Here is a 17,110-nt window from a genome sequence, read left to right as displayed (position 1 = left end):
GCCATGGCAACCATTATGACATCTACGTCGATACTGTGCCCGTCGCTGATTGGTCGAGGCCTGGCGGCCTCGACCAATCAGAGACGCGGGATGTCTACGTCCTTTATGACATCATCGTCGCTGTGCCCGTTGCTGATTGGTCGAGGCCTGGCGGCCTCGACCAATCAGAGACGCGGGATTTCTACGTCGATGCTGTGCCGGTCTCTGATTGGTCGAGGCCTGGCGGCCTCGACCAATCAGAGAGCCGGGATTTCCAGGACAGACAGACAGACAGACAGACGGAAAAACCCTTAGACAATTATATATATAGATGGCTGTCTTTAATGCAGGTAACCAGTTGATTAGGAGCGTCTAACTGGTCTGTAGGAGCCAGAACTCTTACTGGGTTAGTAGTGGATCAAATACTTATTTCTCACTGCAAAATGCAAATAAATGTATATAATTTATACAATGAGATTTTTCTGGATTTTATTTTTGATATTCTATCTCTCAATGTTAAAATTAACCTGCTCTTAAAATTACTGTATAGATTGTTCATGTCTTTGTCAGTGGGTAAACTTACAAAATCAGCAAGGGATCAAATACTTATTTCCTTCACTGTATAGATAAAAAAAATCGACCTATGAAAGTGGATTAATGAAGAAGTCCAAAAAACTGCAGTAAATTCTTCCGTGGGTGTGTGTCGGGTCTGACATTGCATTGAAGTTGGGTAAGTGAAGGGCAGTCTCTGTGGAGCTGGACCAGCATTAACCCTTTCAAGTTTAAGCAGGACATCATGTAAGGTGTAGGCATATTGTGCGGGCTCAGGAGCTGACTCCTCTCCCCAATATGGCAGGTGGCAGCTGCGTCATACAGCCGGCAACTACTTCTAACAGCAAATATTAGTGTTAGCTCCATGCTGCTGTTAATCACTGATAGTGATATTTCAGTGGTTAATTCAGAACTATTTTTTTTTACTATGGACCTATAACCAACATGCAGGTATTTGCTACCTACCCACCTGTTGTGACCACCGCCGATCTCAAACGGCACAGACCGCTCCTGCTGGTGATAGAGGGGCTTCTCTTCCGTTGGGTTAATGTGGCTTGACTCCTGATGTCATGCTGATTTACAATGTCTGCCAGCACAGACAGCTCTTGCTGGCAATACAACGGCTTTCGCTGATGTCACGTTGACAGAGGACCTGCTTCTCTTCCGCTCTGCTCCATTGAAGGGACGTGACTGTCATGTTGATTGATAGCCGGCTCCCTGTCACCTAGCTGCAGGAAGATGGCTGCCAATCAGCATGACGTCGCTAGACACACCCGTCAATAGAGTAGCCTTAAAGACGAAAAGCTTCTCTGTTGACGTTGAGCAGCTGAATCGCCTGCACGAGTGGTCAGTGATCGCTCAGATAGAGCATGCATGGTGTTAGCAACTACTTGCCTGTTAGTTTTTAGGCCCATAGGGAAAAAAAGTCCTGGATAAACCCTTAAAGGCATGCGGTCCTGCACAGACATCCATTCGAGCACCCATCGAACCACTCAATCACGTTGCCATGGGGTGCATATGCTAGACTACAATGGAGACTATAATTTTTCCTTTATAGTATTAGGAATTTGTAATTTTCTGAAATACTGTGGTATTTCAGTATAAAGAACAAGTATTTAAAAGACCCTACAGAGACTAAAAACAGTAGTGAAAAGTTATAAAGAACAATTTTCCAAAACATTAAAAATAAATAATAATAAAACATTAAAATTCAAATCAACCCCAACCTCTCGTTCCTTTAAAAAACGAAGACATTTTAAAAAAATCACAAAAGTCCAATCTATTTTATAGAAAACTAGCTGAAGAGCCCAGCGTTGCCTGGGCATAGTAAATATCTGTGGTTAGTTATAGCACCTCACTTCTCTTATTTTCCCATCACGCCTCTCATTTTCCCCATCACATCTTTCATTTTCTCACTCCTCTCATTCCCCCCTAACACTTGTAATTTCGACCTCACATCTGTTATTTTCCGATCACTCCACTATTTTCCCTCACTCCTCTCATTTTGCACTCACACCTTTTCATTTTCACCTCACACCTCTCATTTTCACCTCAGTATATACATGTTTGTCATCACCCTTATATATAGTATACACCTGTTTGTCATCACCCTTATATATAGTATACACCTGTATGTCATCTCCTGCATATAGTATATACCTGTATGTCATCTCCCCTGTATATAGTATATACCTGTATGTCATCTCCTCCTATATATAGCATATACCTGTATGTCATCTCCTCCTGTATATAGTATATACCTGTAGGTCATCTCCTCCTGTATATAGTATATACCTGTATGTCATCTCCTCCTGTATATAGTATGTTCCTGTATGTCATCTCCTCCTCTATATAGTATATACCTGTGTCATCTCTCCTGTATATAGTATATACCCGTGTGTTATCTCCCCTGTACATAGTATAGATCTGTATGTCATTTCCTCCTGTATTAGACCTCGTTCACACGTTATTTGGTCAGTATTTTTACCTCAGTATTTGTAAGCTAAATTGGCAGCCTGATAAATCCCCAGCCAACAGGAAGCCCTCCCCCTTGGCAGCATATATTAGCTCACACATACACATAATAGACAGGTCATGTGACTGACAGCTGCCGGATTTCCTATATGGTACATTTGTTGTAGTTTGTCTGCTTATTAATCAGATTTTTATTTTTGAAGGATAATACCAGACTTGTGTGTGTTATAGGGCGAGTTTCGTGTGTCAAGTTGTGTGTGTTGAGTTGCGTGTGGCGACATGCATGTAGCGAGTTTTGTGAGATGAGTTTTGTGTGGCGACATGCGTGTAGCAACTTTTTGTGTGTCGAGTTGCATGTCACAGGTTAGTGTAGCAAGTTGTGTGCAGCAAGTTTTGCGCATGGCGAGTTTTGCGCGTGGCGAGTTTTATGTGTGGTGCCTTTTGAGTATGTGCAAGTTTTGTGTGAGGCAACTTTTGCATGTGTTGCAACTTTTGTGCATGTGGCAATTTTTCCGCGAGTGCAAGTTTTGCGTGTGGCGAGTTTTCCTATGAGGTGAGTTTTGCACGTGTGGCGAATTTTGCGTGAGCCTAGTTTTGCATGTGGTGAGTTTTGAGCGGCGACTTTTGTGTTTTGACTTTTATGTGGCGAGGTTGGTGTATGTGTGGTGAAATGTGTGCTGAGGGTGATATGTGTTCAAGCACGTGGTAGTGTGTGGCGCATTTTGTGTGTGTTCATATCCCCGTGTGTGGTGAGTATCACATGTCGGGGCCCCACCTTAGCAACTGTACGGTATATACTCTTTGGCGCCATCGATCTCACTCTTTAAGTCCCCCTTGTTCACATCTGGCCGCTGTCAATTTGCCTCCAACACTTTTCCTTTCACTTTTTTCCCCATTATGTAGATAGGGGCAAAATTGTTTGGTGAATTGGAAAGCGCAGGGTTAAAATTTCACCTCACAACATAGCCTATGATGCTCTCGGGGTCCAGACGTGTGACTGTGCAAAATTTTGTGGCTGTAGCTGCGACGGTGCAGATGCCAATCCCGGACATACACACATACACACATACACATACATTCAGCTTTATATATTAGATTATTCATCCAGTAGAGTGCAAGCCGTAAAGTGAAAAAAAAAATGGAAAAGTCGCTGGAAAAAAATAGCGATTAGAACATGCTATGTGCCGTAAAATGGTACCAATAAAAACATCAACGTGCCGCGCAAAATTCAAGCCCTCACAGAGCTCAATTGACAGAAAAAAATAAAAACAATCACAGGTCTCAGAAAATGGCGACACAGGTAAATTTTTCTTTTTACAAATTTCAGACACAATTGTCATTTTAATATATGTTGAACTGTATTTATTATATTTAATACATGTTTTTATCATGCGGTTTTGCATATCGCTCACTTCTATTGTCTAGATTATTGTTTCTCTAGATCAGGGGTCCCCAACTCCAGGCCTCGAGGGCCGCCAACAGTGCAGGTTTTCAGGATTTCTTTAGTATTGCATCGGTGGTAATGTGATCATCTGCACAGGTGATGATTCCAACCCCTGTGCAATGCTAAGGAAATCTTGAAAACCTGCACTGTTGGCGGCCCTCGAGGTCTGGAGTTGGGGACCACTGCTCTAGATAATATATATATTCAGGATGCACTCCCCTTTTTAGGATATCACTTATTTCACTCAGCCTAGGCCAGAGGTGTCAAACTGCATTCCTCGAGGGCCGCAATCAGGTCATGTTTTCAGGATTTCCTTGTATTGCACAAGGTGCTGGAATCATTCTGTGCAGGTGATTAAATTATCACCTGTGCAATACAAGGAAATCCTGAAAACATGACCTGTTTGTGGCCCTCGAGGAATGCAGTTTGACACCTCTGGCCTAGGCTCTATAGGGGATTAGTATATCCCAGAAGTAATATTGTAATTTTATTAAGTGCACACTTTTATTATTATTTAATTAATTAAGAAATCATTGTATTTATACCAGAGCACTTTCTCTTGTCCTGTACGCTCTCCTCCGTTCGCACCTAATATTTTGCATTTTTCACTGCAATATCTCTCACAGTTAAAGATATTTTGCTTTTTCACTTTTCAGTATTCCAGTAACTCCCTCCCAGCACTCGTCTCTATCAGGCACCCGAGAGAAAGAGCGCATGCGCAGATTATCGGGTCACTATGCATTTCCTAAGGAGCTCCATACTGGGCCTGCGCACACTATTGTGCGCGGTCCAGGGAGCGCTGGTCTGGAAAAGCTTTTTAATGGATGATGACGATGACCGCATGCACCGTAGACTCTGCTCGTGGTATGCCGACACAGACAAGCCCTTTATGCGCAGTCTAAGTACGGTGGGTGTAGAAAGCGTGCGCTTCATTTGCTGGTCATTGACGTCATTTCCCCCCACTGGTAACTAGGGCACAGCACGTCCAATAGGAAACAATCTATGATACAGGCCTTCCCTGTCCTCGCATTTAAAAGACCGCATCTTTCATCCCTTGGGCATGTCCCTGGAAGAAGCCAAGGGCGAAACGCGCGTCGGGGCGACAGGGGAGCACAGAATCACCCGATACCATCTGATTTACTGCCCTAACAAATCCACGTGTTACAGCTGCGAGGTAATATACGCTCTAGGATCTGTGCCTGCATATGAGTATGATTTACGATTTATGCCCAGTCAGGGCACTGATGAATGATCAATTCTTACCTCATGTATTTGGCAGATCTGGTAGTGTTTGAGTGGCTCTTAGCATTTGCTAACCCTAATAAGCAATAGACTCTCCTCTTCTGCTGTGTTTTGTGGCATATATTCATGTTCCCCTGGGTATTCTTTGTATTGTATGTACCATACCTGTTCTTTTTTTAATTTTTGGTAATAAACTAAGATATTTTATGATACCCAGGGGGCTCAGGGGTTAATTCGCACTGAGTTTCCCATATGTCGATTAACATGTTTTGAATTGCCAATTAGTATTCTGGGTCATTCTGTTGAGTATGAAAGGGGCATGAATCACCGGAAGATCGGGGATGTCCGTGTATTGCATGACCAAGTATTTATTTTAATAGCTGGCTATGTAATACTTCATTTATGCTCTAGTGGCCACTGCAGAAAAAGTGCATGATCTGTCACAGAGATGACCAGCGATCCCCAGTGATCAGCTGGTATCATTAAGGGGTAACCAGTCGCCATAGCGTGGAAGGCTTGAATTTGAGAAGACCCCATTATATGTACGGATATGGTGCACGGTGGTTTAGATTTCTTTGGTCTTTCGAAATAGCTCTGTGAATCATACAAGACGTTGCACAGAGCCATCAGGGATTTTGTATTCACAGCCACTATTTTCTAGTTTAAACTTTCTTCAAGTGTGAAAAGATTATTTCGTTTTTCCTTTGCCTGAGGCATCAGGGTGTGAACTCATCGTCCTGTGACTGAGAATTTCTGTTTGAACAGTTGTGTGTACCTAACTTCTGCCCACATATCATGGGTGGTTGGAGGTGGATGTTGCCAGATGTTGCAAATACTGTTTATTTCAATTGGGGCACAATAGTTGGTGGTGGTAAAAAAAAAAAAATTTGAGACAACCAACTTATACCTCTAAGATATAGGCCATAAGTTGAGGTTCCTTTCTTCTAGTCCTCCTGTGGCATATCAAGTCAGTTCATTTTTATAAACAAGTACATGTAATTCTACATTTCACCTGTAGTGGCCACTGCAGAAAAAAAAATGAGCTGATAAGGGTTGTTTCTCTAAGCAGTGGCCACTAGAGGGCAAATTAAGCATTACAAGCTAGCTATTAAAACAAATATCTGGCTATGCAATACGCGGACAGCCTGGATCTGCCACAGTGATACTTGCTCTATCACAAGGGTCCTCCACTGTGGCTAATAGATTGGGGTCCTAAATAGCAAGACCCTCTTATACTCCTGCAAACAACTAATTTTACTAATTTACCCTACAGTGGCCACTATAGGAGAAAAGTAGAATTACATGTATTTAAATGTGTGGACCTGCGACAATGTTATATTAACGCAGGGTAATGAAAATAAGAAAATGTAGTAATTGCTGCTATACCCAATGAAAGGCACCCAGAGTCCCCAGTATCACTTACAGACAAAAGCTGAGAGGCATGAAAAGATAAAAATACTGTCTATTCTACCACACTGATTTTGCTTTTAAAGGCCAGGTGTCTCTTTAGCAGGTGCATAGCACTCCCCAGCCCAATTTTAGTGGGGGATCTTAAAGCTCTAGCTCATGACTGATACACTTTAACTTAGTATGCAGCCATTATCTCGTATCTCTTATTGCATGGAGAGCGGTGGAGAGGACTCCTGCTATGGCCAGTTGCCTTACAGCCACAGCGAGGTGCGAAAGAACGAGGAGAGGGGATGTTACTGATATCATGGCACAAATAGAGAAGACTCCTTTGTATATTTTTGTTACATCCGGGTCTGAACTCTGCCTCGGCCTTTCTCAGTGGACGACGCCACACTTGGACTGCTGATAAACTGTTCGACACAAGTGTGGTCCACATCCTGTCTAAACCCTATGGAGTATGCTGCTAGCTGCCAGGGATAAGACTATTCTGACCGTGGTCTGCTGTTTCGGTCTACCGTTGCTTCTGGTTACTAACTTTGGACTGGTTAGATGTCCTGTCTGCCTTATGAGTCTGACTCTGACCCGGTCTTCTTGGCATGTATCTCAGCTTCTTCTTGACCATATTCCTGACTTCAGATTTTGTGCTGACTTAGCCCCCTCTGGTTCTGACCCGACATATCAAATATCATCTGCCAGTTCACTCCACCGGCCAGCAGCCACTCTGTGGCTGTAACCCAGGGGGCCCTGCATAAGTCCAGATCTCTACATAAAGGTTAAAGGGTGAAGGCCAGGGTTCCTCTGGGACCTGCTAAGCAGAGTCTCTTCAGCCAAGCTGATCATGGAAGCCTTATTAAGAGCTGTCAGGCTTCCACCTCCACCTTCCTCCTTTTACCTTACAATTCATCACAGCTTTGATTGAATCAGAAGCAGATAAGGTAATTCAATGCACAGTGACTATGCAAAGTGCACACTTTCTACTATATTTTCTGTTGTACAGATAACCCAGCATATTGGTGATAGTATTGCAATATATAAGCTCTATTTATGTCTTCTTAATTTTTCTTGTTGTAGTAAGTATGGGAAGTTGGCATTACCTCAGTTTATATTAGCAGTGATTGATGTGAAAGGAAGCACCGGAGGGAAGCCCAGAGGCTATGTCTAGCTACAGTTTGTGAATAGAAACCTCAGACTTATAGCTCACACCCTCCAGCAAAGTCAAACACACCACAACCATTTCAGGTTTATTACAGCTTATTAGATAGGGAAGTTTGAAGCATCCTGTATCGGCAGTCTAGCCATGCAATAGAACAATTCCAAAAAAATGTTCTTCATCTAAGGAAATAAAGCAAATTATATACATTTGACTGGTTTCAGGCCTCATTACAGCTGTCTGGAGCAGGCCTTAAAGACCTCAACAGATCTTTGCACTCTCATAGAGAAACCAGAACATCCTTACACTTTCATGGCGACACCACCAGATCTTCCCATTTCTATGGAACCACCACCAGATTTTCACTTCATTGAATAGACACCACCAAATAACGCTCTTATGAAAACCCTACCAGATATTTAGACTCTAGAATCCTCACAAAATCTTCACACCTTCAGAGAAGACACTTTCAGATTTTGACCCTCTTGTGCAGACACCAACCGATCTTTATGCTCTTGTGCAGAAAACACCAGATCTGCATGGTCATATATAGACACCATCAGAACTTTAACCTGTTGTGCAAACACCTCCAGATCTTCACATCTTCCTGGAGGCACCATTCTTGGAAACAACAATCTATATTTATACTTTTATGATAACACCATCAGATTGTTACACTATTATGGATGCATCACCAGATCATCATACTCTTTTGGAGATACTAACGGATGTTTACACTGTCATGGAGCCACCATAACATGTTCTCATTCTTATGGACACACCATCAGATTACCCTTTTATGGAGACCCACACCAGATCTTGACACTCTTCTGATCTTGACTCTCTTATTGAGGCATCACCAGATATTCATAGCATTGTGGAGACATCATGAGATCTTTACATTCATGGGCTAACATCACCAGATATTCACACTCTTGTAGAGATGCCATCAGATCTTTACCCACTTGTTAAGACACCACCAGATCTTCACACTTCTTATTGAATCACTACCAGATTTTCCCAATCATAGAGGAACACCACTAGATCACACTCCTATAGAAACTCAACCAAATCTTCACAATCTTTTATAAACACCTTTAGATCTTGACACTCTTACTGAGGTATCCCCAGATCTTCATGACGTTGTGAAGGTACCATCAGATCTTTACACTCTCATAGAGCCACCAATTTTTTGTATTCTCGGAGACAACAAGCTACGGTATATTTACACTGTTGTGGAAACACCATCAGATTTTTACACTCTTGTAGATACTTCACCAAAGTCTCACACTCTTATGGAGATTCCAACAGATCTTTAAAATTCAATGAAACCAACATTAGATCATTTCAGTCTGATGGTGTTAAGTATGTGCCAAATGCTCTTTTAGTTACAGCATTCAGGGAGAGAAAGATAATTACTTGGACTAAAGTTAGACTGGCCCAGCAGAACGTTCTTGGTGGTCATGGGCTACAAGACACTTAAAGTTAAAATCTACGTTAAGAATTAATGGTTATTTCTCACATTCAGTATTTACCGAAGTTTGAGGTCTCTGGAGTGACCATCAAACACATTGTAATGATCTTCTAGAATGTACCTATGATGGATATGACAAGGCTTTCTTTTACGTCTTTAAAAATTATTTGCACTTCGGTATAATATCTCAACTAAATCCATACCTCGTCTTGATCCCATGCGATGAACAATGGGCTGTATTCTGCCCATGTCATCCTGCAGCCATCTCTCATCCATGGTCCCACAAAAAATCAGTTGGTGTGATGGCACCTAAGGAAATCAAAGATATTACATTAACTCATTGGGCACCAAGAATTTCAGTTGCATCATATCTGCTGTCTTGCAATCTAAGTGTCCTCTATAGTTAGGTAAAGGCCAGCACAAACTTATAATGACAACCAGACGTGGTACAAGCTCTCCTAGTACTCTAGGCAGAATTTTCAGAATGGTCTAACCACCCTTGGTTTCTAAAATGCAGCTTAATTTATTTTGGAGAACATATTATACCATTACTAATCTCCTTCCTTGCCTTTATTCTTGGCTTGACATATCCCGAGATGAGTGGCATATGATGACCAGCTTTAATTTTTTTTATGATACTCTGTTGGGTGATGTTTATATTATATATGTCTACGTGCGGCCACCCAGTTGGTTTTAAGTGAATTGCAATCTCTAAAGGGCTTTGCTAGAAATTCAGGATAATGTATTGAATGTCTAATACTCTTTAATATTTACGGACAATGCTTAAATATTAAATGGTATGGACCGATTGTTAGAAGTCCAACCACTGGGACCCTCACAGATCCTGAGAAGAGGGCTTTCAAACCTCCATGGAGCAGAGGCATCGATTCTCAATGGGACTGGCAGAGACAGACAATCTTGTTTATGGAACTCCCATTGGGAATGAATGCAGCGGAGGTGCGCATACTCGGGATCTACTCTATTCCCGATCTCTGGATCTTTGGGGGTTTCGGCAATCGCCCCCCCAATCTTGGTACAAACCCTTTAATTCCCTAAAATAATGTTACGACCCCCTTCAAGTATTAATAAGCAGTGCAATAACATTGGAAATAGGTGCAATGTGAATGACAAACCTTAGATTAGCTGGATTATATACTTGTGTCATCACAAAAAGACTTATTGCATAAATTAAGTTTTTGTATTAGATGTTTTTTTTTTTTTTATTTATCACCTTTTGTGTTTTTCAATCTGCATTAAAAAGATTAAATCTTGCAATTTTTACACTAATCACTGGTGTTATTTTAACCTCATGCTTCTTGATATTTACAGAAGACTTTTCAGAAACCTCATTATCATCAGAAGCCGGATTACAATGACAGCTTAAACCTCAGTATTCAGCTGGTATCACAATATCCACCAATCACAATAGGTGATGTCACAGCTCCCCTCCTCCCCCTTCCTTCGCTCACTTCAATACACAACACAGGGTCAGAGTCACAATATGGTTGCTCGAGATCACATGGATTTGCTGAAAGAATAGGAAGTAGGAGACCAGGATAGCCCTATGGAAGTGTGGAAATTGCAAGACTTCTAAAACTTTTATTGTAATACAGATTGTTATGTGAAAAAAAAAAAAAAATCATTACTATTTTTTTAAATGCATTTAGCATAAAATTAGCTTTAAACAGTGTTTTTTTTATGTGAAGACTCATTCCTTTTAAAGTAGTTGTCCTTTCTTTTTCTATATACCCCATAAACTAATTCAGAATTAATAATCCCCATCTCTTGGCCAGACTTAGCTCTTGCTCTGGAGGACCTGACCTCTCCTACATTACACAGACAACCCATTGGCTTGTATGGTCACTCCTGTAAGGCTTTATTTGCCCTGTCGAGGCGCTGCAGGGAATTTTGAACACATTCTCCGTATTCCCTACCAATCACAGCTGATCGCTGGAGGGTCCCAGCACTAGAACAGTTTGTGATCAATTTATTGCCAGACAAGAAATCCTTCTAACAAGTCTAAAGCAGAAACCCACTTTTAAAGGAGTTATCTCAAAAAGACTGATGGTGTCTTATTATAATGTATGGCATTAATAGAGGAGGAACTATCAAGGAGTAACAAATTGGGTTTATTACTTCTTCAGCTGTAAGTATAGGGTAAGCATGTGTACAGGCAACACTCATACCCAGATCCTTGTGCCAACAGGCGTCCAAAACCCGTCTGGCAATACTTCTGATTGCATTACTGCTGTTTGTAAATATACAAAACTATACGGGTTCCAACAATATAATGCTCCATTGTCCTTTTGAGGCCACATCAGCAGCCATAGCCTAATACCAACTGGAAACCACAGCTCCCTGCCCCCTCCTGATACTAATCATGGCGAGTAACCACAAATTAAACAATGCACAATCCATTCCTCAATTGCGTCTGCAAAAAAAGGTATATTTTTGTATGTCGGGTGCTAGGAGGATGTTCTGCTTTGTCCAGGTCAACCTCCATAGCTTAATTACCTGCCTCTAATTGCTCAGGAAGCCACTTGAGTGTGTGACCTCCTTAAGAGAGGTCAAAAAGTCAACCAGTCGGAGGTCATGTCCGCCCTAACAAAGGGCTCCTTTCATTTCTAGAACAGAGCCCAGGAACATTGTGGAATATGAGCGGAGATGTATTACAGTGATAATGAGAGGGGCTTACAACTATGGTGGTGGTGCCCATGTTAATATTTGATTGGTCCCTTTACCTCCAGGTCTTTGTCTCCTGCTGTAATAAAATGATCATATTCCTAAGACATATCATATGATTTTGTCACCTAAAATCGTGAGACGATGTCAGTTCTTTTTAAATTATATTTTGCATTTTTTTAATAAAATGTACAATTGGTGTGGAAAATAAAACAAAAAAAGGTGGAAATGTAAAATAAATAAATAAATAAAAAACGAGCCTAGCCATACATAGAGGATAGGTGTCTACAGTCAAAAAACCCCTCCTGATCCTGGTGCTTCATGCCATCATCCTGTCTATGCTGATAGAGAAGACACCGATGTTTCTTTATCTCCCCCATCACTTTTCAATCCCACATAACCCTAGAATGCATAACCCTTACTTTTTGCAAACAATTAAAATTACATTGTTATGCATTTTTCTTATCTTACTTTGCAATTTTGAAATAAATTTGTAAAAGTTTATTTATTTGAGTTCCTCCATATAATTTGCCCAATGGCAAGAGTTATGTGAAACTCAGCTGCCCGACTAATCCACCTGTCCCCCCGCTATTCCCCGGCCTCTCCCCTCTGTCAATCCCTTCACTGGCTCCCCATTACCCGGAGACTCCAGTACAAAACCCTTAGGCTGCCGTCACACTATCAGTATTCGGTCAGTATTTTACATCAGTATTTGTAAGCAAAACCAGGAATGGGTGATAAATACAGAAGTGGTGACGTGTTTCTATTATACTTTTCCTCTATTTTGTTCCACTTCTGGTTTTGGTTTACAAATACTGAGGTGAAATACAGACCAAATACAGTTAGTGTGACGGCAGCCTAACCATGACGTACAAAGCCATCCACAACCTGTCTCCTCCATACATCTGTGACCTCGTCTCCCGGTACTTTCCTGCACGCAACCCCCGATCCTCACAAGATCTCCTTCTCTACTCCCCTCTTATCTCCTCTTCCCACAATCGTATACAAGATTTCTCTCACGTATCACCCCTACTCTGGAACTCTCTACCACAACATATCAGACTCTCGCCTACCATCGAAAGCTTCAAAAAGAGCCTGAAGACCCACCTCTTCCGACAAGCCGACAACCTGCAGTAACCACCGCTCGACCAAACCACTGCACGACCCGCTCTAACCTCGCCTACTGTATCCTCACCCATCCCTTGTAGATTGTGAGCCCTCGCGGGCAGGGTCCTCTCTCCTCCTGTCCCAGTTGTGACTTGTATCGTTTAAGATTATTGTACTTGTTTTTATTATGTATACCCCTCCTCACATGCAAAGCGCCATGGAATAAATGGCGCTATAATAATAAATACCGTAATAATAATAATAAGTTATATACAGTACAGACCAAAAGCTTGGACACACCTTCTCATTTAAAGATTTTTCAGTATTTTCATGACTATGAAAATTGTACATTCACACTGAAGGCATCAAAACTATGAATTAACACATGTGGAATTATATACTGAGCAAAAAAGTGTAAAACAATGGAAAATATGTCTTATATTCCAGGTTCTTCAAAGTAGCCACCTTTTGCTTTGATGACTGCTTTGCACACTCTTGGCATTCTCTTGATGAGCTTCAAGAGGTAGTCACCGGGAATGTTTTTCTAACAATCTTGAAGGAGTTCCCAGACATGCTTAGCACTTGTTGGCCCTTTTGCCTTCACTCTGTGGCCCAGCTCACCCTAAACCATCTCGATTGGGTTCAGGTCTGGTGACTGTGGAGGTCAGGTCATCTGGCGTAGCACCCCATCACTCTCCTTCTTGGTCAAATAGCCCTTACACAGCCTGGAGGTGTGTTTGGGGTCATTGTCCTGTTGAAAAATAAATGATGGTCCAACTAAACGCAAACCGGATGGAATAGCATGCCGCTGCAAGATGCTGTGGAAGCCATGCTGGTTCAGTATGCCTTCAATTTTGAATAAATCCCCAACAGTGTCACCAGCAAAGCCCCCCCACACCATCACACCTCCTCCTCCATGCTTCACGGTGGGAACCAGGCATGTAGAGTCCATCCGTTCACCTTTTCTGCGTTTCACAAAGACACGGTGGTTGGAACCAAAGATCTCAAATTTGGACTCATCAGACCAAATCACAGATTTTCACTGGTCTAATGTCCATTCCTTGTGTTCTTTAGCCCAAACAAGTCTCTTCTGCTTGTTGCCTGTCCTTTGCAGTGGTTTCCTAGCAGCTATTTTAACATGAAGGCCTGCTGCACAAAGTCTCCTCTTAACAGTTGTTGTAGAGATGTGTCTGCTGCTAGAACTCTGCATGGCATTGACCTGGTCTCTAATCTGAGCTGCTGTTAACCTGCGATTTCTGAGGCTGGTGACTCGGATAAACTTATCCTCAGAAGCAGAGGTGACTCTTGGTCTTCCTTTCCTGGGGCGGTCCTCATGTGAGCCAGTTTCTTTGTAGCACTTGATGGTTTTTGCAACTGCACTTGGGGAAACTTTCAAAGCTTTCCCAAGTTTTCAGACTGGCTGTCCTTCATTTCTTAAAGTAATGATAGCCACTCGTTTTTCTTTACTTAGGCTACTTTCACACTGGCGTTTTTTGCCAGACGTCACAATGCGTCGTTTATGGCAAAAAACGCATCCTGCAAAGTTGTTTGCAGGATGCGTTTTTGCCCCATAGATTAACATTAGCGACGCATTGCGACGCTTTGCCACACGTCGCAACCGTTGTGCGACGGTTGCGCCGTGTTGTGGCGGACCGCCGGGAGCAAAAAACGTTAAATGTAACGTTTTTTGCTCCTGACGGACCGCTTTTTCCGACCGCGCATGCGCGGCCGGAACTCCGTCCCCACCTCCCCGCACCTCACAATGGGGCAGCGGATGGGCCGGAGAATGCATCCGCTGCACCCTGCTAGCGTCGGAATCTCGGCCCGACGCAATGCGACAGGCCGAATTCCGACGCTAGTGTGAAAGTAGCCTTAACTGCGTTATTCTTGCCATAATACAAATTCTAACAGTGTATTCAGTAGGACTATCAGCTGTGTATCCACCAGACTTCTGCACAACACAACTGATGGTCCCAACCCCATTTACTGTATAAGGCAAGAAATCCCACTTATTAAATCTGACAGGGCACACCTGTGAAGTGAAAACCATTCCTGGTGACTACCTCTTGAAGCTCATCAAGAGAATGCCAAGAGTGTGAAAAGTAGTCATCAAAGCAAAAGGTGGCTACTTTGAAGAACCTAGAATATAAGACATAATTTCAGTTGTTTCCCACTTTTTTGTTAAGTATATAATTCCACATGTGTTGATTCATAGTTTTGATGCCTTCAGTGTGAATGTACAATTTTCATAGTCATGAAAATACAGAAAAATATTTAAATGAGAAGGTGTGTCCAAACTTTTGGTCTGTACTGTATATTTCAGATGTCACGGCATTTATTTCAGCAATTTTTGCACTATTACTTTACATTTTCATAATTATTTAGGAACACACCCTTTTAGCTAGGATGGGAAATTTTCTAATTCCCGATTAAAGGTCTGACTGGTGTAACAGGCCAGATTAACCCCCAGCCCAGAATATACCCGGGGAATAAATTGAATTTGGCCAGATTATACCCCTCCAGGTCAGAATATACCCCAGCTGCTGTAGATCAGATTTTTCAGGCTTTTGAGAACCATTGAGTGATATACTCAATAACGGGGCCCCAGGCAGCACACGGGGTCCCAGGCAGAACATGGGGCCCTAGGTAGCGCATGCGGGGGCAGAGACAGGGAACGAGGTCCCAGGCAGCATACGGGGCCCCAGGCAGCCCATGGAGCTCGAGGCAGCATAAGGGGGCCCCAGGCAGTGCACCTGACCTCAGGCAGCACACAGTTGGCCCAGGCAGCACATGGGGGGGAGACAGTGAACGGAGTCCCAGGCAGCACACGGGGGCTCCAGGCAGCTCACGGGGGTTCCAGGCAGCACACAGGGCCCCAGGCAGCGCACAGGGTGACAGGCAGTGCACAGTGGTCCCAGGCAGCATACAGTGGCCCCTGGCAGTGCACGGGGGCCCCAGACAGCACACGGCACTCCAGGCAGCGCACAGGGCCCCAGGCAGCACACAGTGGGCTCCAGGCAGTGCACTGGGACCCCAGGCAGTACACAGGGGCCCCAGGCAGCGCACGGGGGCTCCAAGCAGTGCACAGGACCCCAGGCAGTACACAGGGGCCTCAGGCAGTGCACAGGGGCCAGAGACAGCATACATGGGCCCCTCGGAGCACATGGGGCCCGAGGCAGCACACCGGGACCCCAGGCAGTGCACAGGGCCCCAGGAAGCACACATGGGCTCCAGACAGCATACAGGGGCCCCAGGCAGTGCACAGAGGGGCAGAGACAGCGCATGGAACCTCAGACAGCGCACAGGGGGGCAGAGAGAGCGCAGAAGGGGGGGAGAGACAGCATTCAAGGGGGGAAGAGACAGCACGCAGGGCCCCTGTGCGCTGTCTGGGACCCCCCGTGTGCTGTATAGGACCCCCTGTAAGCTGTGTGGGACCCCCTGTGCGATGTCTGGGGCCCAGTTCTTAAGTATATCACTCAATCCTGTGCGATGTCTGGGGCCCAGTTCTTAAGTATATCACTCAATCCTGTGCGATGTCTGGGGCCCCTGTGTGATGTCTGGGGCCCCTGTGTGATGTCTGGGGCCCCGTGCGCTGCTTGGGGCCCAGTTCACTCTCTGTCTCCAGTGTGTTGCCTGGGGCCCCTGTGTGCTGCCTGGGACCCCGTGTGCTGCCTGGGGCCCCGTGCACTGCCAAGGGCCTCTGTATTCTGCCTGAGACCGTGTTTGCTGTCTCTGCCCCCCGTGTGCTGCCTGGGGCCCCGTGTGCTGCCTGGGACCCCGTTCGGTGTCTCTGCCCCGTGTGCTGTCTGGGGCCAGTGTGCTGCCTGGGACCCCGTTCGTTCACTATCTCTGCTCCCCCTGTACGCTGCCTGGGGCCCCGTTCTTGAGTATCACTCAGTCCTGTGTGCTGCCTGGGGCCCCTGTGCACTGACTGGGGCCCCGTTATTAAGTATATCACTCAATGGTTCTCAAAAGCCTGAAAAATCTGATCTACAGCAGCTGGGGTATATTCTGGCCCAGAGGGGTATAAACTGACCTAGTCCAATTTATACCCTGGGGTATAGTTTGGCCTAGGCCAGAATATACCCGGGGTATA

General features: G+C 44.0%; 1 protein-coding gene across 1 annotated transcript in view; it reads right to left on the bottom strand.

The window, feature by feature from the left end:
- The window catches only part of AMOTL1 (angiomotin like 1), a 183,951-nt gene that overhangs the window by 134,844 nt on the left and 31,997 nt on the right, over positions 1 to 17,110 (bottom strand). Inside the window, exon 2 of the mRNA XM_069759173.1 lies at positions 9,429 to 9,534. Coding sequence (XP_069615274.1) covers positions 9,429 to 9,501 — 73 coding nt within the window. The 5' untranslated portion in view covers positions 9,502 to 9,534. The remainder of the gene's footprint in view (positions 1 to 9,428; positions 9,535 to 17,110) is intronic.

This window comes from Ranitomeya imitator, chromosome 3 (genome assembly GCF_032444005.1).
Source record: "Ranitomeya imitator isolate aRanImi1 chromosome 3, aRanImi1.pri, whole genome shotgun sequence".
Lineage (NCBI taxonomy): Eukaryota > Metazoa > Chordata > Amphibia > Anura > Dendrobatidae > Ranitomeya > Ranitomeya imitator.
The sequence above is the reverse complement of the archived record's forward strand: the minus strand, read 5'-3'. Positions and strand labels throughout refer to the sequence as shown.